Genomic DNA, 25607 nt, shown 5'->3' with positions numbered 1-25607 from the left:
TTCCTCTATCTATCCTCATTTTGCTCCTTTATATTCGTATTATGCCAGAGATTGTTTCCACTGACAATAAGTGCAGGCTTCATGGAAGAAGTGTAAACCTTCCACGTTACTGCTACTTACATTCTAATGTTTTTTATCACGTACTGTTTCTTATATTTCTTTTTAGTGAATATTATCACCAAATATTATTACCAAATAAAGTGTTAGACTTAAGTGGAAGGTTTGTCAAAGTGGGTATCTATCACAGGTAGTTTTAGCTAATTGGCATAAGACAGGAAATACCAGACATGCCGGTTAGAAATTACCTGCTCTTTCTTACCTTTTTTATTTTTGTAGATGAGTTTTTTTTTTTTTTTTTTTTTTTTTTTTTTTTTTTTTTTTTTTTGTAGCTTGGGTGCTGAGTAGCTACAAATGAAATTTTTATCTCATCTTGATTGTGGTAAAATGATATGATCCATTTCATAACTTTACATAGGTTAATGCTTTTATGTTGTTGACTGAGATAGTAAAAGCCCGGCAGTTCCTTCCCTCTGGCAACATGAACCTAAAGTTTCAGAGTTTCCCAGACACCGAAAGGACAAACACAAGATATCAATGAATGGTAATAGTTACTGCAAAATGGCCAAATTCTGGCCAAATCCTGTCTGAGGTTACAAATACCACAGAAATAAACTGGAGAATAAGGGTAAAAGTCGTTCTACATCTACATTGCAGCTAGGCTCTCAAAAGCATCGCTTTCAGGGAAATATCTCTACAGTGCTACCTGCAGGATAATTTGTTTTGCTCAAAGTCTGTTCCCAGAYACCCTGCCTAAGGTCACAGCTTAGTCACTTAAGTGGAATCAGACTTCAGGAGAGTGAATAAATGCACCTCAGATTTTAGTGCTGAAATGCAAGTGAAAAAAAGAACAAAAAACTCTGCTCCACAGAGCACTTCTCCATACCCTGAAATTTTCCTTTTTTTTTTTTGTTATCTAGTGATTTAAAAAAAAATAGTTATGCTTTTACACTTACAAAATAATCTCCTGAAATGAGATACTGTGAGTGCTTGGAGTTAATGCATAATGTTTGCTGCATGATCTTAACTGAAAGACCAGCCAGACCTCAGACTACTCCTTATGGTGATACTACATCCAGAGATTAAAGTTTTAGATCTTAAATTTCTATTAATTTGTTATTAAAGAAATKACAAGCTTTTCTTTCTGCATGCGTTTAAATTAAAGAACGAAAAATGGAAAACCCAATGAAATTCTATTTTCTGCTGAGCTGGTAGCTTGATTTACATAGAATTTGTATAGCAGCTGATTTATGCTGACCTTATACTGCTTCTTCTCATCTAAATAAAAAAAATAATGATTTATACCTATGTAAGTATAGGAAAAACAAGATCATAGTCCTTTCCCATCMTTGCTTCGTTTCCAACATGCTCTAGCCTCAAAAGCTGAGAACTAATCTGGTAATGTGTGCTTCAACAGTCAATCGGTGAAGCAGATATCTAATTTTTAATTAGAAATACAGATAACAGCCCTGGATGAATTTTACCATCATTCGCTAGCTAGATGTGTGTGTATACAGGATGAACTAACAGCAGCTGAAGTGTCTAACGCTTTGGAAGGTGTTTTATTTTGAATTGACTCATCTTCTTTCTCTKAACAACTAAGAGACTGAACTTGTGTGTCTTGCAGAAATACATGCAGAAAGGTGTTATCCATCTCCTCTATTTCTTGAGATTTTGCTTTTTTCAGCTGCTATAAAAAAATGAATTTTGTGGCCATGAGGCACTCTTTCAGTAAAAAGTGCTATTTACGTGATGCATAAAACTGAAACCCTTTTTGCAGCTATAGCAGTCGATCCTAAAAATCAATGCTCATACTAACTAAATTACATGCTTTTGGTATACTAAATTTCATAATAACTGTATTATGCTCACAATGGCTATATTGCAATCTGTTCACATTCTGGGAAAATCTAACAGTTAAGGAAGAATGCAAAGAAAAAATAGTTCTTTAAAGTTAACCATGCTTATAGATCTTCCTCTCAGGTAATCAAAACAACTTTATATGCTAGCAAGCTTATTTATAGAAAAAGAACCAGCTAACAGGAATAATCAAAGTTTGCTTAATTGAAATATCCTAGAACAGAAAGCTAAGGATAGAACTGTATGAAATTTGGGATTCTGATGTCTGAAATTCCGTTAATGAAAGTAAAACCAAGTATTTTTAAGCCCTAATGAAAGAAATTCAGAAATTCAGTTTCAGAATGCTACAGATTTTATTTCAAAAATATTGTTACTTTTGTTTTTATATTATGTACTGGCATAGGATAAAATACCAAAATGGCATAAACAAGTAATGTACTCTTGTTTTGAAAAATCACTGAAAAGTTAATCCTTTTTTTTAGTTAAGAGTTATTGATATGCTGTACCCACTTCTCAAGATCAAAGGGATATCAGCTGTAATATAGTTATGGGATTACTCTTACATACTTTTGTTTGACAAAAGTTATCTATTTTGAGATTAAATAACTACTCCTTAGAGATAACTCGTTAGAGATGCATGTCTTACTCTATYGACTACAGAGGGACTGGAAATAAAAAACTTAGAATACATAAATGCCTTAAACTTCTCAATATTGAATGTTTTAGTTCTGTAGAGTGAGAATAGTAATATCAGGTTTCCACAGCATTTAGAAACCTGTTTGTATGCAGAACATGTACAACTGCTAAATGAAGATTATTGTGGAAGAGACCTGTGTGTGTAAAAAATGTGATCAGAATAAAGGAAATGAAGGAAGCGATGGAACTCAGGGCCTGTGAAAAGTGATTGTGGAAGCTATCAGAGTAGTTTTTAAAAGAAAAGAAGCCAAGAAGTTTATATTTCTTGAAGCCCATTTACAGATTGTGACATGATTCTAAACACAGCCCAATAATATTAATTGTCTCTAGGAGAAGTGGCAATGATTTTTTGTCTCCCACTCTCCTTTTTTTATTCCAAGACTTTCTGCTACTTTTTTTCTTAATAATTTTCAAAATAGTTTGTCCAAAACAAGACCTCWCCTATAGGACTTTGAGAATCTTCATCATGGTAGAAGCCAAGAAGACTTGAGCATAACCTGATCTTCAAAGAACTGAATATTGATACATACTTCATATAGCTCATTGGATTAGAGTGCCTGTTTTTTTGGGGGAAAAAAAAAAAAAAGTCACATCAGGTGCTTTGCTTTTCCATTTGAGAAATGATTGAGACATTCAGAGAGTTGTAATTCAATTGTGTTCAGAGTTTAAAGCTCATTCTTAGTGATATGAATCCCAAACCTGACAAAAAAAGGCAAGTTTTAAGTGTTGCCAGCATGGAAGAAAAAAGTGGACCCTTACCAGCTTCATGTTAAAGTTATGCAATGGCTTACAATRTAGAATTTGGCAAAACTCAAGTAACTGTTCAGCAAGGAAGTGCTGAATATTGACTGCTATGTGCAAGTTGTATTGACGGCTGTGCAAGAAGTTCAGAAATTCTGATTTTGATAATTTTCTTGAAGACATGGGCTATGAACCAGATGACCGCTTTTATTGCGTTTAAAAATCCAGCAGGCCTCTTTCATTATCTATGCTGAGATTTATTCCAGCTATCTCAGTTGTATAGAAAGCATATTTCAATTTAGATCCCATAGCCTCTTGATAATATGACAGAAAAAATCCATCCATTTTGAATGAAAATTGAATCTCTCCTGGCTTGATAATTTATATGTAATTATGATATCTTGATGATGTGATATCTTGATATCTTGAATGATATCAAGATGATATCAAGATATCAAGGTGATATCTTGAATGATAAACAATTTGCCTTTCCTTTTTGAAAACTTATTGTAATCATTCTTCCTCTATATCATCAGATGCTTGGAGAAAATGCATACAGGAGGACCCAAAGTAAAAAAGTAAAACAGCTATGAAAAYGCAGTCAAAAGGAAGCATATATGGCTATCTAATGAGTACAGATGCCTGAACATAGCCACAGTTAGGATCTAATGTGTTTAACTCAAAATTAAGTTAAAACCTAAATGTGCACAATCACATTTGAGAAAGGTGATTTATAAGAAGCAAGTGACCAAGTCTACGTCATTTTTACCTGAAATAGACTTCTTCAGACTTCCTTTTTAATTAAAGAACTGAAAAGATTTCTTGCTTTGCTTCTAAAATAAGCCTATGACTATAAAGATGTTTTTTAGTTAGAGCTTTTAGAAGAGAGAATTAATGGTGCATAACTGTCAGATTAGTTTTCTCAAGGCAAGTCATCACTACAGCGCCATCATTATRATAAAGTTTCAGAAAATCAATTTTCTCTATAAACATAGAAATGAAGCACATGAAGGAATGATGGAACAATTGTTACTTTTCCATTATATTCCTTCTGTTATCTGAAGATAATTTCTTTTCATTTAAAATCCCTGATTCCAACCTAATTCCAACCTAATGTGTTGTCTTTCTAAAAAAAATATTTTCCAAATGATTTAGATTTCCAAATGAGCATGAGAACAGGAAACATGGGCAGGAGCGGTCTTTCTGCTTTATAATCCTTACTTGACTACTTGAAGAATAACACAATAATTTCTTTTACAAGTATTTTTAACCATTCCAAATGATACAGACATAAAACAGGATTCCTTAATTCTTAATCATGTTTTCTGTTTAATCAGAAGTAATAAAAGCCTACATTTCTTCTTTCCTTTTTCTCTGTAACATTCTTCAGGAGCATAATAGATTTCAACCACTGCTGTTATTTATACTGGATGCTTTAAAAGAATATAGCAATGTTAAAACCTCACCCCACAGAAGTCAACATGATTTTTCAATGTTTAGAATTAAGTCACAATTCCATTATTGGGCTTTATTACTTAAGAAAATAAAAGATGTAAGTACCTTCCTCCCCACCCACTATACCCCAATAATTTAGCAGTTTAATGTCTGGAAGAGGAGGAAGAAATGTAAGACATGGCAAATTTGTAGAGTATAAYGTGACCTTCCCTGTTCCATTACAACATAACAACATCATGAAAGGTCTGGACATAAAAGATGATCTTGTTCTTCTAAGATGCTTGGGATCTAGAAGTCAAATGGCTCTTTTTAGAAGAAACATAAAAAGTTGCTGTACTGGGAGAATCTGAATTGTTCTTTTGGTTAAATGGTTAAATTAGCAGTTTCTAAGGAATTAAGACTTACAACATACATCATAGAATGGAAGACTAGACATAACATTAAGACTAGCTTCTCATACAAGTGRAATACTAAATATTTACTTTTTTCAGCTTTTTTTGGTCAAAAGGTTTCACCTGGTGTGATTTTAACTTCTCTTGTGGAAAAAAAAGCAAAGTAGAAATTGGGTAATGGCATGAAGGACTGCAGTAACTATTTTCATATCTCTTTTTTTCCTTGTTATTACAAAGGAAATTAAAAAGAAGAAAAAAAAAAAAAACCCGCAAAAGTAGCAACTAGGTCAGGTCATGAGTCATCTACTCTAGAACTCTATCTTTACTACAGGTTACAGCTTCTCTGTGAAAAGGGACAGAAAGATCTAATGTACCTCAAAGAAAAGGTAGAGCCTTGATTTTTGAAGATAAGATGAAATCAAATTGAAAATTGCAGTAGAAGGCCTTGTTTCATTCTGCTCTGAAAGGAATCAATGTCACAYGTCCCTTTGTCTGCTTTAGCATAGTCTCTTGCACTACACAAGAATTGCATACTCAAACGTGCAGTGTGATTACACTATGATTTTTGTTTTAAGTATTTGTACTCTATTCACAGTCCCTCTTACTGTTTTTAATGTCCTAGTTATGTTCCACAAGGAGCTTTTGAACTTTAATGAAGGAGATTTGCAACAAGAAAGCCACTTTCTACAACACTTTCTACAAAAACAACTTGAAAAGTTTGGAACAATGTTCTGGGCAGAATTTTTATATGCAAGTGGGAGCTAAATGCAGAATGAGAAGATCTCTTTCAAATGTTTTACTAATTTTCATTAGGTTTGTATGAGTTTGTAAAATCCAGTGGAGGATTTTAATCATATTCCACCCTTTATACTATAGTGATCACAATGCTAATCTCTGTAATTGTACATTTCAAATGTACAAATGTACATTGTACTTTTCAAGCTGTGAATGATTGACATTGATTTTAAAAAGAATATTTTTTACGGAGGAAAATATTGGTGGATTCACAGAGAACTATCGTAAGCCAAAAATTAATTATATATATATATGAATGTATTATCAGAAAATAAGCTATTCTCAGTTTCTTCTGTTTCCTCTTGAAAATGTATGTGAACAGAATATATATGAATAAAATTTTGTGAAGAACAAAGTGAGGTATCAGATCCATGGTATCTAAAAAGAACTTAAAGAAGAAATCGATTTTCAACATCTGCAGCAGTTGAGCAACATGTCTAGTTAACATGAGTAAAAATATGGACTCAATGGAGTGAAAAAAAAAAGTCTAATAAAAATTTGGCATTTCTGTATGTCTTAAAAAGTGTCACACTGCCAAGATCMATAAAATCTTCTGAAATTATAGTTTTCTTTTTTCATTGGCTCTCCATTTTTAGCATTACTTTGCTTAGTATCTCAAAAATRCTCTTACTGCCCAGAGCTCATCCACTGCAGCATTTCCCAGGGCCATCACTTTTTCATGCAGCCCAGCCTTTCAGGCTGGACTGGCCTTGACTCTTCCAAGCACATTGCACAAGGATGGTAGTAAAGACCATCTGCAGAACCAGACTCAGCTGGTCCAAATAAAATCTCTCTCAGGGAGAAAAGAAAATATCACATATCTTAAAAAAAATATTTGAACAATTCCTAAGGGTCTTTAGATTTGATAAATGTCAAGAACTCTAAAAATATAGTGCAGTCATGTTGTAATACAGTGTAGTGGAATTTGCTGTCAACTTTATTCATACAGGGGTGCTACTGACTTGTAATTTCTTTGAAATTTCTTWAAAAAAAAATCTTTTACAGAGTCTGTATTACTGAAATCCTTGTGCCTTTTACCACTACACGGATTGTAGATGATTTTGTAAGATCTATTACTGCCTGGAGTGACAAAATGCTACAGTGCTGGACTAAATTTAGAGGGGAAAGAAAAAAAGAAAAAAAAAAAGAGAGAGAGAGAGAGAGAGAAGCAGACCTTTAATTACAGTTCCCACAAAGAGAAAATCTGGCACCATGCCAATTCTTGCATTAACTATCCCACATTTATTAAGACATTTCTTCTACCTCAATTAATTTACATTACATACTAGTATTGGCATAACTCCTGCACTCCGGATCTCAAGATGTACACTATTAATGCTATAGTATGGTAATAAACAATCTCCTATATAACTTGCAAGCATATGAAATGCGTATTTTAGAAAATGTGCACAGCAGCTGAAGACTGGATAATATGCTTATTAGGTCTGCAACTTTCTCATATTTCTTGTAATATACTACAGAGAGGGCCACAGAAAGGCTCTTCTTAATCTACGAGACAAGTATACAGTCTTGTTGCAAGCTGATCAGTAGTAACTTTTTTATTTTGTACTATTCTAYCTAATCTCTGCAAGTTTACAAGAACTGTTCTATTGTTATTTTCCCACTGTTCTTTTCTTCTGGTGTTACATACAACCTACTTTAGCATTTCACAATCTACCCTGTTTATTACAGAATAGTTAGAGAACCCAAAACTGAAGGGAAAAAATATATATTCAATTATGTAATGATATAATGTTTGGAAATTTACATAGATATCACAGAAAATTCAGGAAATGCAAGATTTCAGATTTGTGGTATGATGCTGAGTTTTCTTATTAAGATTCCTATTGATTAAATAAAACTTATGGACATCTGGTARCACCATGAAAATGTTAAATGCTTTGTGTTAAAATTAAAGGTTTAAGCTTTTCAAGAATGCTCAGGCTGTTGTTATTACCCTCCATTTTTAGAACTTTAGAAGAGATACAATATGATCCTTGTTGGAGTTCCTTTATGTTTAATAAATCTTAGTTCCCTAAGGCTTCACCTTGCAACAGCTTGGGCAAGATCCAAGTTTGATTCTTTTTCACTCCCACCATTTACAATATTTCTCAGGGATCCCTTACCTCAGTGCTCCAAAGATCTCTTTCTCATTCTGGAAAGCATGGAAGAGAAAGTATTGTGAAGAAGGCTCTTCTTTCCCCTTCCCTCCCCCTTTTTTTTTAATATATTTGCCAAATTAATCAATAAATCTAGTCACCACAAATAAGAGATGTCCTCATGTCTAAATATAAAATGGCTATATATTCATTACTTATATCTTTTTTGCTAATACCTTGTTGCTCAGTATTTTTGCCCCACCTGTTTGAAAACCATTAGGCAGATCTGTGAGATTACAATTTTCAAATAAAGTTAAATTTCAGAAAAGCTGATAAAAATAGCGTAAATCCACTTTTACAGCTGTAAAATAAAGCACATACTATAGACATTTTATACACATAAGTATTTTTGTACTGTCATCATGACTTGGCAGTGAAGACTAAGGGAAAGAATAGAAGAAAAAAAGAAAATTGGAGCTTATGCATATTATTAGTCCTATATGTTCCAGAAGTGTTCTTTCTTTAAGGCAATTGCAAGGGATACTGCTGCCTTAAGGGATGGTGAGGGATGAGAGATGGTCTGCAACTTCACTTGGTTTATAATCAAAGGAAATTTTTTCCATATTACTATTTCACAGCATTAAGATAAGTATTAACGTATGATTCATCAAAGGCATTTTACTGGCCTGCCCAGCACTCCACCAGGAAAGTATTTCCCACTTGGGCTTTTGGGTTCAGAAAGTTTCGACAAATTATAGAAAAGACTTGACCTTAAGTCTTTATGACTAATCAAAAGTGAACTACATCACTTTAAACCTGATTAAGAGCCTCTACTCTGAGATTTACTGCTTTTCCTGTTTTTTAAATTTTTCCTCATTTAGCACCTTAATTAATTTGTCTGAATATTTTAAAGAATCACTTCTTAGAGAACAGATCTGTTTTAGAGAACATCTCATCATTATTCATCACTAAGCAATTTCATTACTGTCTTGAGAGCACTAAAACTTCACAGTCCTGTATCTCTTGGCAAAGTCTTTTTAAACATGAATTTTGGAATATCTGCAGTATACCTCAAACCAGTTAGATGAGTACCTTAGAATTATTTTAATCAATTCAAGGAAACTTTTGAGTTTGGCCTAGAAATACAAAGAGAAACAGATCCCTGGGATGTCTGCAGACTGTGGCAGAATTGCAGTAATAGCTAGGTGATAGAGAGGAGCAGCAGATGTCTCATCTCAGCCTTATCTCACCATCAATAACATGCAGTGACTTACCTGTTTAACAGCATAAAGGAGACGGCTGTAGCAGTACACCATCACCACCACAGGAACAACCAAGCAGAATATGAAGAGACAGATGATGTAGGATGTAGATTTGGCCGACTCAGAGGACCAGCGTACCGAACAGCTGGTCCCTGCGCCCTCTATCCCATAACTGCTCCATCCGATCAGAGGTGGCACAGTCCAGAGCAGGGAGTAAATCCACGAACCACCAACTGCGAGCAAGACTTTCCGATAGTCGGCGCTGCGCTTGTTGCACAGGGTGAGAGTGCTGTATCGCTCGTAGGACAGGACAGCCAAGGAGATCAAGGACACGATTCCTGCAACCAACCAAGCAGTGTGAACACTTACTTTCACTGCTTTATCTGGTATCACTTTAAAAATTAGAGAAACTAGACCCTTTTTCTGGTTATTACATTATTTGAAGCAACAATTAAAGTTATTCTCTAATTTTAAATCCATCCTGGACCCTCCTGTTTTGTTCAGCACGTCAATTTTTGTTTAAATTGCATTTAGCTTACTGGAAGTCTTTCATACTTAAAAGTTATTTCTCTTTTCATACTTAAGAGTTATTTGTCTTCTAGGCAGGTTTTCAAAGTTAACTGTTTTAGACTTATATAGGGAAATCCTTTTCCTCCACAAGAACTAATAACTTGGTGAAAGGTTTACTGACAAAAAAAAATTCAGATTTAGAGTTTCAAGAGCCTTTTCCAAAATTGCACTGACTTTGAGACATGCAAAAATCTATATTTTCAAGATTAGAAGTCCAAAAATGGAGGAATTTTTTTTTTTTTTTTTTTGCACTGCTGCTTCATGCATTCATCAATATCTTCAGTTCTGCTCAATGGTAAGTTTAATATAGCAAGTCACAATTTTTTATATATATATATATATATATATATGTCTAATAATCTGGCAAGTATGATTTAGCATTGAGGCAAAGACATTGGAAAAAATCTGTATCCTCCAGCAGATCTAAAAATCTGGGCTCAACTCTCTTCTCCAAGGTTCAAGATCCCACCTCCCTCTGGATTTGTTTGACTCATTCCTAGTCATGAATCAGTGTTTTACAACTACTTTCAGTATTTCCTATCCTTCCACTAGTCATTGGCAACACAACAGTGGATACCAGTTGCTGGGACTTACTACAGAAGGTACTTGTTACAAGAAATTACTTATTACAAGATTATTTTTTTTCRAATGGAGTCTAGGCCCCTGCTTTTGGTTCTGCTAGATGCAAAACTTGAATCAATACAGACCTCCTTGCTCTTTTCAGGAAAATTTCTTCTTGAACCTTTCTGTTACTTACAGCCAGGTTTGCAATACTCTGAGGCATATGTTGACAAATTCTCTGAGTGAATAGTACCTATTTCTTGAAAACCTGAAAACAAAATAGTAAATCTGTAAGGAAATTCACATCTGTAATTCACTTCCCCCATTTTGGGGGAAAATTATCTGTTTCTCCTGGAGTTTCCTCCCACATGTGCAGTGGTAATAAGTCAAAGACTCATCAGAGGACTAAGTTGGTCCATGCTGTCGAAGCATTCTCCCCAAGCCATACACACCCTGTAAGCAGTGAGGATCATTTACCAGAACAGAATCTCATTTTTCTTTCCCCTGAAATTCAGGCATCCATTTCCTGGTGAGCTGAATGAAGATACATCTGTTCCTGCCAACCTGACAAAAATCTGCAGCCTTGGTGCAGAGTTGGTGTTGGTAAAAGGCCCAGTGTGGGCATGAGCACTGTTTGCTTAAAGAGAATTGCTTATATCTCAGGGGAAGTGAAGAATAAAAGGTAAGATGGAATTGAGAAAACGACAACTTTTAATGAAGAAAATATTTCTTCTATTTCAAGGGCCCCTGAATTCTTTTCTGTATACAACTAGGAAGTCAGACCTACAAAGCGGCAATGCTTACAGCTGTAAAATCATGCAACTCCACTGAGTTCATTTGAATTACACAGCTTTAGAGTCCATCTTTAAACCTATTTAAGACTAAACTTAGATGGGTTTTAGCGACAGTGAAGACAGTGAAGACTTTCTGGTCATTTGTTATATAATCTGATTTCCAATGTAACAAAAGACTGTGCAGCTCTTGAAATCCTTCGGCCATAATTCCAGCATTAGACCCATATCTTGAGATAGGAAAAAAAAAGGAGAAAAGAAAAAAGAAAAGAAAGAAAAAGAAAAGGATTTTKAATTASAGAATCAGGAACAAAGAATCTCTTCTACCAGAAACATTTAGTGCTCATGAAAAAATCTAGATTTTATATTTGAAACACACGCACTAGGCCTATTTACAAGATCTGTAAGATCTGTTTACCCATTTCAGATTACATCATCATAGACCATCATCAATATGAAAAAATTTTGGAAACCAGAAATCTCTCYCCTCCCAGCTGAATGTTCTACCATTCATTATGTTATTCTTGCTTTATCTCTGATGGCAAACAAGGGTACAAATAACCTATTTTTTAACAAGCAGAAAAATATATTTTTCCTAAGAGTATTACACAGTGTTGTGAGTATAAAATTGCCTAGGAAATCTACACAGGGTGATCAGACTTTCCTACATCAGRATCCTGTTTCCTGCATGGAAGCTGACTCTCACTCTACTGCTTGTCCCTACAGATGCACTATTATCCATTGGCTTCTCATGACGTATATTGTCATAATTTAGAGTATTCTTTAACATTTCATCCCATTTTTATCTACTAGCTAACAGACAAAAGAATATTCAGCTTATTTTCATGCTGTTATTTATGACAAATGCCTTTAGATCAGTGGATCTGGAATTAATTATAGGCTAGGAGGTGTTTGCTTTGAGCCAAGGAAAACTCCTGTCTCTAACTGACACAGAATTAAGAATCAGTTTTTTAATCAGTACTATGGCATTGTCAGACAAGAAATAATCAAGTATCAGCAATCAGACAAAAACACAAAAACTTCATGCAATTTCCTTTAAATTACAGAAAATATTGTTTTCTTCTCTGCACAAAAAAAAAGACTGCAGATTCTTAATTACCATCTTGGCAGGAGCCATTACATCTTTACTCACCTTTTATTATTGAGTTCCACTGACATGGCACATATTACCTTATTTTCTAGAGAACAGGAATACATGGAATTCCAAACTATGGGTAAAAGTACATATATATATATGTATAACACAGATACATAACAGACTGAATGAGCTGTCAGCAGAAGCGCACTGCTGAATGTTAGGAGTGAAGAGCAGAGTTTGCTGCAGCACCTCTCTGCACTATACTGCCAATGCCCATGCAGGGGCTGCATTCCTGCAGCACCAAGTTTTCCTGCAAGCTTATTCCCTGCCTAGGTGAAGGAAGAATGGGCAGGAATGCATTGTTGGTGGGAATGCGTGAAAAGCAAAAGCACTGTTTGCCTAAACCAGCTCTTCTGTCTCTTCTGTTTCATTAGCACAGCTGAGAGTGTTTCTAGCCTCTATTGAGGACAGGCTTCTATGCCTTTATTTATATATTTATTTTTGYCTTGAAAAGTTTTGGATGTGAAACGAACACATTTCAGCAGTTTCTGCGGAAGCCAGCAGAACTCTGGACTGTGAAGCAAATTGTAATCCTATGTAGATAAAGTTTCTTATTTTTCATTGCATTTCAGAATTTTCTTAATGTCTTATGCATTTAACTGCTGTAGCCTTTGATAAAAATCCAGTTATCCAGTGTTCTCTTTCACACCATATCTATTGCAGCCAAGTGAATTTGTTTGAATCTCAGCTTCAAGGGGGGAAGAGGGAAAAAAAAAAAAGGGCAATTAAATACTTCAGAGTAGTGTAGTGGTTGATGGTCAAGACTCCATAGCCTTAATAGCCAGAAAACTTTTTTTTTTTTAATCTTGAAATTATAAAAAGAAAACAAAATTATAACTTTAAAGCTAATTACAATGCTTTGGCTTTAACATTTAGTACTTATTTTACAGTAACATTTACAACTGAATAGACTGCATATATGAATTTCAAATGAGTAATGTTCTATAAAATTGCAATAARATTTATTTAAGGAATTCTATGTGTAAGTTTAACCTTCTCCAAGAAATAATCAGGGACTTGAACTCATACCAGGCCACATAATTCTACAGAAGTCAAAGGCACAGACAAACTAAATTTTCTGCCCCAACATTTAAATCATAAACAGGAACAAAGCCAGCTTCTCTCCAAACAGTACCGAGAGATGACATAAAAACCCTTTGCAAATTACATTAGAGGGACAAATAGTTCTTTAAAAACTAGCCATTGAAGTAAGTGACTTAGAGACAAGCTGGGTCTGAGGCATGAGGCTCTTCTAGAAAGCAATGAATTGCAGTGAGTAGATTGCCAGAATTCAATTTCAAGTCATAAACCAGGACAGACATCCATTTATTGGATTGCCATCTGAGACATTATCTACTATTTGCTTTGTTTATATTAAAAAAAAAACTCTTTAAATTTCTTCACAAAACCACAGCACAGGGAGCATTGCCTTAGATGAAGGGCACAGYGAATCACCGAGCTTTGTTCCTCTGGGCCCCAATTAAGAATATTACATTTCCATATTATTTTTTGGTATTTCACATTGGTCCTGTGATGCAGTAATTAGAAACAGGTTGCCAGTGGCCTGAGGGTTACGAAAAAATAATAATTTTAGAGATTTTGCCTGTACTGGATATGTATTTTGACTGCTCACTTATGAGCGTTTTACTTCCTGAGGTTTCCTGGTCATTATCCCTCACTGTGATCGGGCTCCTGGCTGATGAAGGCTGCATGGCAGAAGGTGTATCTTACACTGTGTTTCTGAAGGAAAAGAAATTAGATAGTCTTCACATGTTTATGAGGGTCCATACATATACGCATGTGTGCATGTACATTARGGTCCATACATATATGCATGTGTGCATGTCTCTCCTTAGAAATGCCACGTTGGAAATTTTCCAGTAATAATGGTAATGATAAAACTACATACTGTTTGCTATCTACTGTAGCACAGCCATGCTCCCTCAGTGCCTCTAGTTGCAACTACTGAAAGTGCTGCTCCATCAGCTGGAGAATACGATAAGATACTCTCTGATACTATTAGATGAAGAAATAAGTAAGTAAAAGGAGGAAAGGTCCTTGCAGCAAAGTATACCTGAAGCTGGGGACATTGCAGAGTACAGAGATATTTTTATGTGATTTCTTCTGGCTGAAATCTTTCATTGGGTTTGCCCAAACCATTAGAAGTAAACATAGATTCACAGTGATAAGAATGGTACCACAATAGCAGTAACAACAGAACAACAAAAGGCTCCTACTACCTCAGTTTTAAGTTTTTAGTTCAAGTTTTAAGTTTTAATTTTTGCTACCAAGTGTTATTACATAAATATACTTTTTTTTCCTGTTATATAAAACAAGCTGGAGGAGTGACTCAGTGCTGTTTTCAAGCGAAATATCTTTCCTGAATTTAAATGAGAATCTTTCTATTAGCATTCTATAGAAATAAAACACTCATCATGTAAACAAAAATAAGAAAATAAGCAATTTAAAAGAAGAAAAAAAATCTAAAATATTTGTGCTTATATGTCTCCTTAGAAGTCCCTCTCATCCTAATAACACCCCTCAGAGAACAGTCATGAAGTTTGTAGGTCTCCTGTATTTATTAGATAAGTTTGGGAGGCAGTGAGTGGAGAAAAAGCAACAAACTCTCTTTCTGGTAGCAGCTTAATCTTCAGGTGAAATTTTATCAACTCTTGGACAAAATACTTGACCTAACACCTGCTATGAAATAAGAGTGAAATAACACTACTTCTGCCTTGTGCAAAGGGCGCAATTTGTTCTACTCCACTTTTATGTACCATTTTCGTTAGTGCTAATAAGCAGAACTACTGGACTCTGCTTATCCTAAAGATTAAAACTTTTCTTCTATACAGATTTACACCACTGCAGCAGTTGATGCCATCAGAGACTTTCTCACAGGTGAAAAAATGTAAGAACGTATTATAGCGATAAAAAGTAGTATTTTTCAAAAACTGGCTCACTGAGCAAAATAGAGGGTAATATTTTCTTACCCATTAGCTAAGCTCTGCACATAAATGAGCATGTTGGCAAAAGCCAGAAGCTACTGAGGCACAGCATGATAGGGGAAGAAAAAAACTTAGGTTTGTTAAACAAAACAACAATCAAAAAAGAAACTGTTCAGCTATTCTTTCTTCTAGTTCTGAGTCTTTTAAACCCAGCGACCAAGACAAACATGTTTCATATGTAATTTCCAGTGAAGTTTTGCAGGTTACAACTATTCATTTACTAGAAGACTGAARTTGCCGCAAGTGTTAATGATCAATCTGACAAATCTGGGATTGGTAGCAAAGAATGAAGCAAATTTACTTAAATTATTAGAACCCAGCTTCAATTTTCACCCCACTTAGGCTATTGGAAAATGGTATCAAATGAGTAAATCTGAGGTTTTTAAAGCATTAAAAGCCCTTTTATTGATTTAAAATACAGAAAGTCTTTCCAGCAGTTATTTGTTACACATCAGCAGTTAGAGCAGCTTTGAAATTCCTGCAGTCCAGGCTTTCAAAATATAGGTTACTTCAAATATCAATACTTCATTTCTGAGTATAAGTAAATAAACCAATAGCTATTTATCTAATGCCTATAAATATTTATTGTTCTTTTGCTTGTATAACTTGCAATTATGAGTCCATTAAAGTAGGAAATAATTCTTTTCTGTAAAGAAAATATTTTCCACTTGATTTTTATGGGAGGATCAGTTTAACTCTGACTTTTCTGAAAGCAATTGMCAATAAATCACTGTTACAAGCCTGCTGGTACAAATCTTACAGCAAACAGTATTGGTCCTGTCCAGTAAATCTGTCCTGCTCCGTTCTCATCAACCATCTCTCTATGTCCTTCTTTTCATGATATACCTATCTTACTGTGTTTGTCCAGTGATATCTTCAGTACAGACAGTATGCATTATTTCTATGGAAATAGTAAAAAATCATCTTTTTCACCTCTCACCTCAACTCATCCCTTCTGATTTTTTAAAGTATACTTTGCGTAAAGAGACAGTTTAACTCTTAGCTGTGCCTTGTCGTTTAACATTCATCACTAGCTATTACCATGCTTTTGTGCTATGTTATTAACCATCTGCATTATCCATCATTCAACATATGAATAACTGTTCCTAATGACATATAGAAAATAATTCCTTTTTGCATCTGAATGACAGTGCAAAAAAATCAATATTAGTTTCAATCTCAATCTCGCTTTTCATACATCGTGCAGAATCCCTTTGTGCTCTGGAATGCAGTGCTACTATGTACAAATTAAGCTTCCTACATTGGCCACCACTTTATCATTGTATTTATTTATCCAGCTACTTTGGGGAATCAGAATGAGAAATAATGTCAGCACTAGATGGAGCTCCCATACAACAGCATCACAGGAGAAGACCTGAGGGGGCTTGTGTGCATGTGGAAGGAGGGAGGGATGTGCAGTGCTGGCTTGGCTGGAGGRTGCCTTCAGGATGGCTTGGCTTCATCTAAGGCAGCTCCATGCCCAAAGAGTTTTCAGAGGCTCTGCTTTCCAAATGGGGGACAGTCCCGGGACATGCAGCCAGTAGCTTTGGGGTTTGTCCACATGCAAACAGCATGATAACATATCATTCTCTTAACAGTAGACTAGGAGGTGAATTTACAATGTATTAGCATCGCTCATCTGGGGAGCCAGGTTTCTGACAGATCACACCAAACTAGTTTCCTTTGTGTGAGCCTTTGCTTTTCTATTGCACTCCCCAGCTCATTTTTATTACTAAAGTCCACARATCTATAAATATAATCTGTAAAATCTAAAAGAATTCTAAAAATCTACTTTTTATTGGTTACTCTTCCAGTATATGAAACACTCTGCAGATATACGTTACAGATATAATTTGACTCTCTTGAATCAAACTTCTGTCATAAGCTTTGGTAGTCTTTTTTTTTTTTTCTTATAAAACTGTAATGTCTAGTTGCACAAGTACTAATATGAGAATAGTGTCAAAATACATGTAGTTTTCTACTGTTCTTGAGTCAAAAGTTTCTTGACCGCTCTTGAGTCAAGAGTTTCTTGGACAGTTTTACACGTCAACAACCTCAAATTCTGTAGAAGTGCGAAGGGAGAGGTGGGGGACGCTGTACCCACTGCTCTCCAAAATGCATATGCTGGCTAARTGATTTGCAAAGAGAAATAGTTCTCCATTCTTCAGCCCACAGAAGGTCCATGAAACAAGAAATACACTGCTGCTTCCATTAAGAAATGGTTTGTAACTGATGAAGAAGGAATTTCTTTTCAGCCCACTTCATCCACTCAGTGAGCCTAAGCTGCAATAGTAGACCAATTGGTAGAAATTACAATATAGAATACAATAGCGGGCATATAAGGAAGTATGACATATTGGGGAATAGCCAGCATGGCTTCCACAGAGGAAAATAGTGCTTCGCTGTCTCCCAGGTCCTGGATGGTACCATGGAATACACAGACAGAAGTGACATACACAGTATAGCTTATCTTAAATTGCAAAACCCTTGACTAGATCTCACTCCAAAAACTCCTAAGGAAAGTAAGATTGTAATCATKGTAATAAAATAAAACTGTAAGCCTTGTAATGAAAGAGAAGATCTTTACATGGATAAATAACTGGATAGAGGCTGTAAATAAAGTTCAGAAAAAAATAATTAGATGTTCAGTGGAGAGGGTGGCCAGCAAAATTCCTTATGGGTCTTTCCTATGTCCTATGTTATTCAACATAGTTATATGCAGAGTGAAGTCTGCTCATGCTAGTACTCTGAATATCTCTAAATTAAAAAAGCTGACTGCAAAGTGTTGCGGAGCAACCTCACAAAACTATGTCATTGAGCAGATAAAATTCAGTATTGATGTAAACTGCAATATGTGGTGAAAAACAGTCTTGGCTTTAAACAMACATGGATTGTTTCTGACTGATTTAATCCCCCTGGAAAGAAAATTATGACTGATAATGCTATGAAAAACACTTCTACTAAGCACCAATGCTCAGTAGCACTGAGAAAAGCAAACATCAGGGATTACTAGAAAAGGAAAGGAAAGAATAGAAAATATGAAAAAGATGGATGGAGGCTGATTATTTGCTATTTCTCATAATAAAAGAAGTGGTTTATCAAATGACATTATCAGGCAGCAGATTCAAAACAAACAAGTTGCTTTTTTACATAGTATACACTTAGTGTTTGGAAGTGCTTGACATACTATACAGTGAATGTCAAAAGTTTTTCAGGGCTCTAAAGAGCCAGAAGACTAAAGTCTGAGAAATAAACACAGGAAGACTACTGGATTCAATAGTACTGCTTAAAACACAAGGTCCCTACATCTTATCACAGGCTGCTGAAGCACACATTGGAAAAAWATCACTGTATGCTGAAAGTTGTCATAACTTTTAAGCTTAGCATTTTAAAGGCTTAACTGTGTAACATAACTTTGAATGGCAAATATTTAGTGTGGATTTTTAAATTTAATTCCATTTATTCATTAACATTAATTTATATTATAATTATTATTTATTTAAAAGGTAAGCKGCAATTACAGAAAAATAAGAACGATTGTTTGCTTATATCTATTATTAACAATTCTTTCCAAAAGGTCTATATGCTTTYAACTTCTACGTTACGTCTTTTATGAACAGTTGTTAAACTCCTGCTTGTTTTCCTCTTCARATTAACTGTTGAACATCCCATGATGCTGTAACCAATAGAGAAAAAGAGCTAAATGGAGAAAAACAGATGGTGGTATGCCTATATTTTCCTGTTGTCACAAAGAATACTAAGCTATGGCTTTGTCTTGCCTCGTAACCTGTTTTATACCCATTACAAAATGCACATTTAAATCCTGACTGACATATTTATCTGGCAGCCTTTCATTCCTATTTCATTCTATTCCTCTGATGCAGTCGCTGTCTCTCATATAGACATTAAATAGAAACAGGCTTTCAGTTTTAATAAATACATGCAGTAAAACAATACTCAACATTCTCATGGAGCTATTGCTGGACCATAACCCTAATGTGCTGTCACTTGCTTCTTCTTTGAGATTTCAACAGACCATAAAAAAAAAAAAAAAAAAACCCTAAACAATAAAGGCAGTTTTCTTATCCAGGCAGTTGAAGGAAGGCAAAGACTTGCATGGAGTAGAGTTGATAAATGCATGGCGCTCAGTGTACAGCATGTACACATAAAAGAGCCCTACATACCATGTAGATATTTAATGTCTGTTTTCATGGAGACAGAATTCGTAACTTGTTATCTCTGTTATAGCGCTTTCTACCCTTTAATTATTTATAGTGAAACACTGCTGAACCAAGGCACCAGCTCTCTAAAAGAGGAGAGAGAAGCACCACTTCCAATCCCAAGATGCAATCCTGGTTCTCACGTATCTAGGAGTTATCTGAAACTCTAGGAATTAAACTGAAAAGCATAGGAATATTTTTGTGTGTTTGTATGTGTGCATGTGTCTATGTCTGTATCTGTGTCTGTTTGTTTTMATCTTTAAAGCAGTTAGAGTCCTACTTTAAGTGAAGATTTGTTTTGTGGTTGATTTTTAGAGATGATTGAACTGAGTGTTATGGAAAACTTGCACAATCAATTCCTYTTTTTTTTTTTTCTCCTTTTCTTTCCTTTCTGTTAACCATACGGTCCTAAGTAGATTTTGATGGTTACAAAGCTAGATGAAACTCTTCATAAAATTCAGGTTAAAAGAGTTCTGTCTATTGACTCCTTTGAAGCTTGATCAGTTTGAATCCTTCTTCTGTTCAACAGTTATCTAGGATTTCTGCCATAGATTGCATTCATAAAAACAACAGAGGATCAGTACCTAGCGGATATCTGTCTCTAATGAACACTGCTGAATGTGAGAGGACTTACAAGTTAGTCTAGTGAACCACTAGCTTTCTGCCTTCCACCTATTTTGCTTTCAAAAAAAGTATTAAAAAACATGATCAGAGGGTGAGATTTTGTTGTTAGCATGTGGCCTGGCAATGTGAGTGTAAATAGGAAAYTGTGAATAGAAGACAAAACAAATTAATTTTGACATGTTTTAAGAAGCATTGTTGGCTGAAATTTTMCACCACAATCAAGCCTGAGGTTGATGGCAGGCACGAAAACCTGCAGCTGAAGCACTTGAAGTGTGGCAGTGTAATAAAACAGCCGTTTTAATAGCTGTCCAGATGACCTTGACTGCAGGAGTTACTACCTGGAGCACAGAGAACCAAGATGTGGAGGTCAGTTGCACCTCTGAGTCTAAGGCTTCATCCTGTGACGTGCCAAGTACTCRTCACTGCTGCCATGAGAAAGCATCTTTGACAAACGAGACCCAAAATAAACCACTGCTTCTCAGGTGCCTGGCAAAGGGTGTGGAGACAGACCTTGTGGTACTTCCAGGAAATGAACAAAAACAGGCCATGACAGGCAGAGGGGCAATGTCGGAGAAACTGCCCTGGCAGCTGATCCTTCCTATGGGTATCAGATAAGCTCCAGCTCAGTCACCAGCCCTGTACAGCCCTGGAAGGGATGGTCGTAATCAAAAAACAGGGATGCTTAATAGAAAAATAATAGTAGGAGGTCAGTGTAAAGAAGCAGCTCCCTGGTGTGATGCTTACTTTCATTCAAAGCCTGCCAATGACAAAAGCTCATCCAGCCTTTCTTCTTTAGGGGAAAAAATTACAGCAGCCAGAGGTCATTTTCACTTAGTATTCCAAGCAAACAAATAGATGAATAAAGAAACTTTCCTGCGAAAGAAATCATTTGCACTACATAGGTAGTAAATCATATTGATTGGGAAATTTAGAGAAACAATAAGTGGTTTATGAATCAATAAAGGCTTCAGTTATTAACTTGTCATTTATCCAATCTAGCTTCAAAACCAGCTTCTCAGCTAATGATGCTACTCAGAACAAAATATTAATCTGAACACAGTGGTTCCATCTTTCAAAAAAGCTTATTTTTCCGTAACCACACACGCTGTTGGCAAAGTACCACAAGTGATTTTCTCATCTTAATAGACAAACAAACAATCTAAAAACCCTGGTGATTACTTTAAGTATGAAGTACTGGCCACAGTTACAAAAAAAAAAAAAAAAAAAAAAAAAAAAAAAAAAAAAAAAAAAAAAAAAAAAAAAAAAAAAAAAAAAAAAAAAAAAAAAAAAAAAAAAAAAAAAAAAAAAAGAGTAAAAGGAAAAAAGGAAATTATTAGTTATTATCTATTACTGTGTCATTATCTGGAATTATACCAATCTCTTTTATCACTGAATAGTCTATTATTTGTTTGCTTACTAGACTGGAAGACACAACATTCAGCTTAAAAGCTTTCTAAAAAGAATGGACAGAGAAAATGAATGTATTCTTTTAAGAAAAATATGGTAGGTGTATAGTTTGGATTTAAACAGTCAGAAATAATATCTTCTCTCTGGTAGATTAGAGGGACTACAAGGGGAGCAACTGGGTGGGAATGCAGGTGTGTACTGCACACTAGACAACTGGATCTGACATTGTTAGGAACAACATCGACAGTCTGCAATCATATAGAAAACATAAGCAAATTGAAGGAGACCTCAGGTGATGCCCTGCCCTAATAAAGGAAAAATCTTCTCTTATCCTAAACTGACGTTAAAGAACCTCCCACAGTGAGTTTTCTGATTTCAGGATTAATGTCAAAAGCATCACAAGAACCAATACCTCTTCAAACTCTCTATGCAAAGACCAGATTGCATGTTGCCTACGTGATGAATGTCAGATCAAGTTTTGACAGAGGACTTGAGGATCTCTTCATGGAAACAAGGCAAATGGTTGGCAAAAATCCTCTCTTGAGCTACTTTTGCAAGTGATTTAGGCATTATATTGTGTGCAATGCCTATAGGAAATAAAAACAAACAAAACAAACACAGAAACCTAAAGGAAGATACTCAAGTAGAGAGTGGATGATAAGAAAAAGTGTGGAAAGGAAAGGAAGCAAAAGGAACAATGAGTGTCCTGGTTGTGAGAGTCACCTCATGACTCTGAGTACATACAGAGCAGATATCTACCCGTGAGCCCATCATCCTTCATTCCTTTCCACAGTAACACTGGAGATAAAGAGGCACTTCTAGGACACAACTCATCTCATCCTAAAGAGAACATCTAAAATACGTCAAACATTTTGCCTGCTGCCAGTGCCTGTTTGTTTTGTTTTGTTTTTCATTGATTCTAAAAGGAGCCTGGGGGATTGGAAAGTATCTGGATTTAGTCAGATGATTCCCATATCTGACTCCAAGAGGTTCAGCAGTTCATATTTCCACGTGAATCTGGCACTCTCAAGCATATTTAATAATACAGTTTCTTCATTGAACTGATTATTTAAATAAAAAGAGCATCTAAATTTAGTCCCATAGAGAAGGGATGTGTTAAAGGGGAATTCACATTACATATTATCTATGTCTTCTCAAGAAGTCCTTTTTTTTTTTTTTTCAATTTACTATACTGTACTAGAAGGATATCAGGCACCTCAAGTGGAAAAAATCCAAGACATAGTATCAACTTTAACATTAAGACAAAATAAGCAGAATACTCTAGGTAAGAACAATATTCCTCATTTTCTAGATAAAAGGAGACACCTTTGATATAGTCCTTCTAGTTAGATCTTTCTGTTTAAAACAGCAACGTATTTCTGATATAGAACAACCACCAAGGACAGCTTGCATAAGCAATGCTAACTTCAGAAAATGCAAAGTCTAACCACTTCAAAGAGAGAACACTGTTGAGGTCTGAAGCAGAACTGAGTTTTCTTAAATATTCCTCATTAGTTGTGCTTGCTTTCAGCACTATTTAGAGAAATATTACTTTAAATCACACCCTGAGTCCACCTGTGAAATGAACTATCCATGCTCCATGGCCTGTCAAGGACCTACAACTGTGGTTTCACACTGGATGGTGAATATTTGCTGTCTCAAGGCTCAGGAAACTCAAGGTTTTGGAGGATCAAGCCAAGCATTACAGCTTTGCTGCTCAAAAATATCTATTTTCATAGATAAATAACATAACATAACATATCTTAATAWAACATAACATAAAATACATTTTCTGGAATCTAAACTGCATCTTATAAGTAAAGATCTTCAATTATGCTAAATGTTTGTACTCTAAACTGTACTCTAAATTTAAAATACCTCTTTTTACAGCTGTGAGTCTAGGCCAAAGAATATAAAAATCAAGACAAAATACTAAGAAGAAAATTATTCACTAAAGGTCAGAAAGCAATTTTGCCACTCAAATTCAAAATAAAACTATGAGCAGTTCTGGTTTTCATTCCGCATGTTCACTGGAGGTTTACAAAGGACCAGATCAATAACTGTTTTAATGTKATTTAAAAGATTATCTACCTGCATAGCTGCATATGATGGCATTTCCATAAAGATTAGCTTTGACGTCCTCATTTAGATAGGACTTTGGTTTGGCAAAGTACATAAAGATGTAACTCAGTTTGAACAGTTTTTAGGATGTTGGACTTCTCTGAATATAGGGCAAAGGCAGAACGCTSATCTGGGAGACATGGCCCCAGTGCACAGGTTATGCTTGTTAGAGGCATGTCTATGCCCTCTGGCATAGTAAGTCTACTGAGTTCTGCACATTTTTAAAAATCGAATACTTGAACCAACTTCTCCAGCAAACAGCCAGATATTTTAATTACCATGAAGGCTAAGGTACAGAGAAAACATACCAACAGTAGACACAAAAAAATATGAGCTAAGAGTTCAGTGGTCACAAAAATATTCCTGTTAGTGAAGTACCTTGATGTCTTCCAGCGTTAGAATCTAGTGCTGGGTTCCCTGGGGGGAGRGTCATCTTTTCCATGTGAGTTAATCTATTGAATATTTAATGTTGATATAGCATAAAGTAGTAATTCTGAAAATGAACTCCAAAGCTCATCTCTGACTGTCCTACATGTCTACATTTTGTGTAAAAATCCATACTCTCCTGAGAAAGGAAATGTTTCTGAAAGTTTTGATCTCTCTACAGATTCAAAGTGCTTTATTGCTCATTGGAGAAACTACATGTGAGACAATAAATTTAATTTTAGGATAGAATATCAGTTTGTGTATATATGGTTTCTATGGGAGTGTGTTACTAAATAATTTTCCCCCTAAATTACAGTCTAAAGTTATTTTTATGCTATATTTAACAGTTCCTGTTTCAGCCCATATAGACATATGTCCTTTGTCAACTTTATTTAAATTTACAGCTCTAAGACTGTCAAACTGTGGTTAATTGGTTGGTAATGGGATTGAAGGTAGCAAACTCATCCATTTCCCCATCTTGGTGGCATGTGCAGGTTCCATCGCAGTGACCTATTTGACAGAGCTGCAAACATGCACAAGCATCAAGACAAAAATCCTTTTTGATGTGAGAGCGAGCAAAGCATTCTTCTATTCACCACAGAGCAGTAGACATCYACCTGATCAAATTCAGGCACATAGTGTGAATAATATAAGAGAAGTGTCAGTGAAGACTTACCAAAGCAGGAGTTGACAAAGCCATACCACCTGCAGCCATGTTCCCCTCCGATCCATTTGCCCTGGATGTTAGATGCAAAACTGAGGGTCGTGCCTGAGATGCACACTAACATGTCACTGATGCTGATGTTCAGGAGGAGCATGTTGACCGGATTCCGAAGGGTTTTAAACTTGCAGAAGAGGATGAGGACGGTCAAGTTATTCACGAAACCAAAAAACAAGATAAATCCCAGAAAAATAGCTACTACTGTGTGCCCATTTCGTGAGAGTCCGGTCTTTGGCTCAACAGGGCCTGTAGGTGTACCAAAACTCAAGTTGTATGTCCAAGTGTGATTCATTTCTGACTTTGACACAGAAAAGTGGGGAGAAGTCCAATGTCGTACTCTGAAGTCTGCTGTAACKTTCACAAGAACATTTCTCCATTACAGCTCAAATCATTGTGGTCTTGCTTGTGGTCTTCCTATATCTGAGATAGTTCTTTGATGTTAACACAGACATGAAATACTGAGTTGCAACACAGGAATGTATTATGGCACTGTCTGTTTAGTGTTAAATTCTGCACAGATCTCCAAGATAGCAAAATCAAGCAGAGGAATCAGCTCAAATTCAGCTTTGCTATCAAAATACAAGATGATCTCTTCAGAGGCTTAAGAAGGAAGATATCTTAAAAAAGGTGCATGAACATGTTCTC

General features: G+C 35.4%; 1 protein-coding gene across 1 annotated transcript in view; it reads right to left on the bottom strand.

Annotated features, from left to right (window-relative positions):
- LOC112943322 (pinopsin-like) overlaps positions 1 to 25398 on the bottom strand; it is a 70387-nt gene extending 44989 nt beyond the window's left edge. The window contains exons 1-2 of the mRNA XM_026034457.1: positions 24918 to 25398; positions 9370 to 9695 (exon numbers count right to left, since the gene is read on the bottom strand). Of these exons, the coding sequence (XP_025890242.1) occupies positions 9370 to 9695; positions 24918 to 25254 (663 nt within the window). The 5' untranslated portion in view covers positions 25255 to 25398. The remainder of the gene's footprint in view (positions 1 to 9369; positions 9696 to 24917) is intronic.
- Between the last annotated feature and the right edge of the window lie 209 nt (positions 25399 to 25607).

Source organism: Nothoprocta perdicaria, unplaced genomic scaffold (assembly GCF_003342845.1).
Source record: "Nothoprocta perdicaria isolate Ctin4 unplaced genomic scaffold, notPer1 scaffold_144, whole genome shotgun sequence".
Classification (NCBI taxonomy): Eukaryota; Metazoa; Chordata; class Aves; order Tinamiformes; family Tinamidae; genus Nothoprocta; species Nothoprocta perdicaria.
Note: the sequence above shows the minus strand (reverse complement) of the source record. Positions and strands in the feature narration are given on the sequence as shown.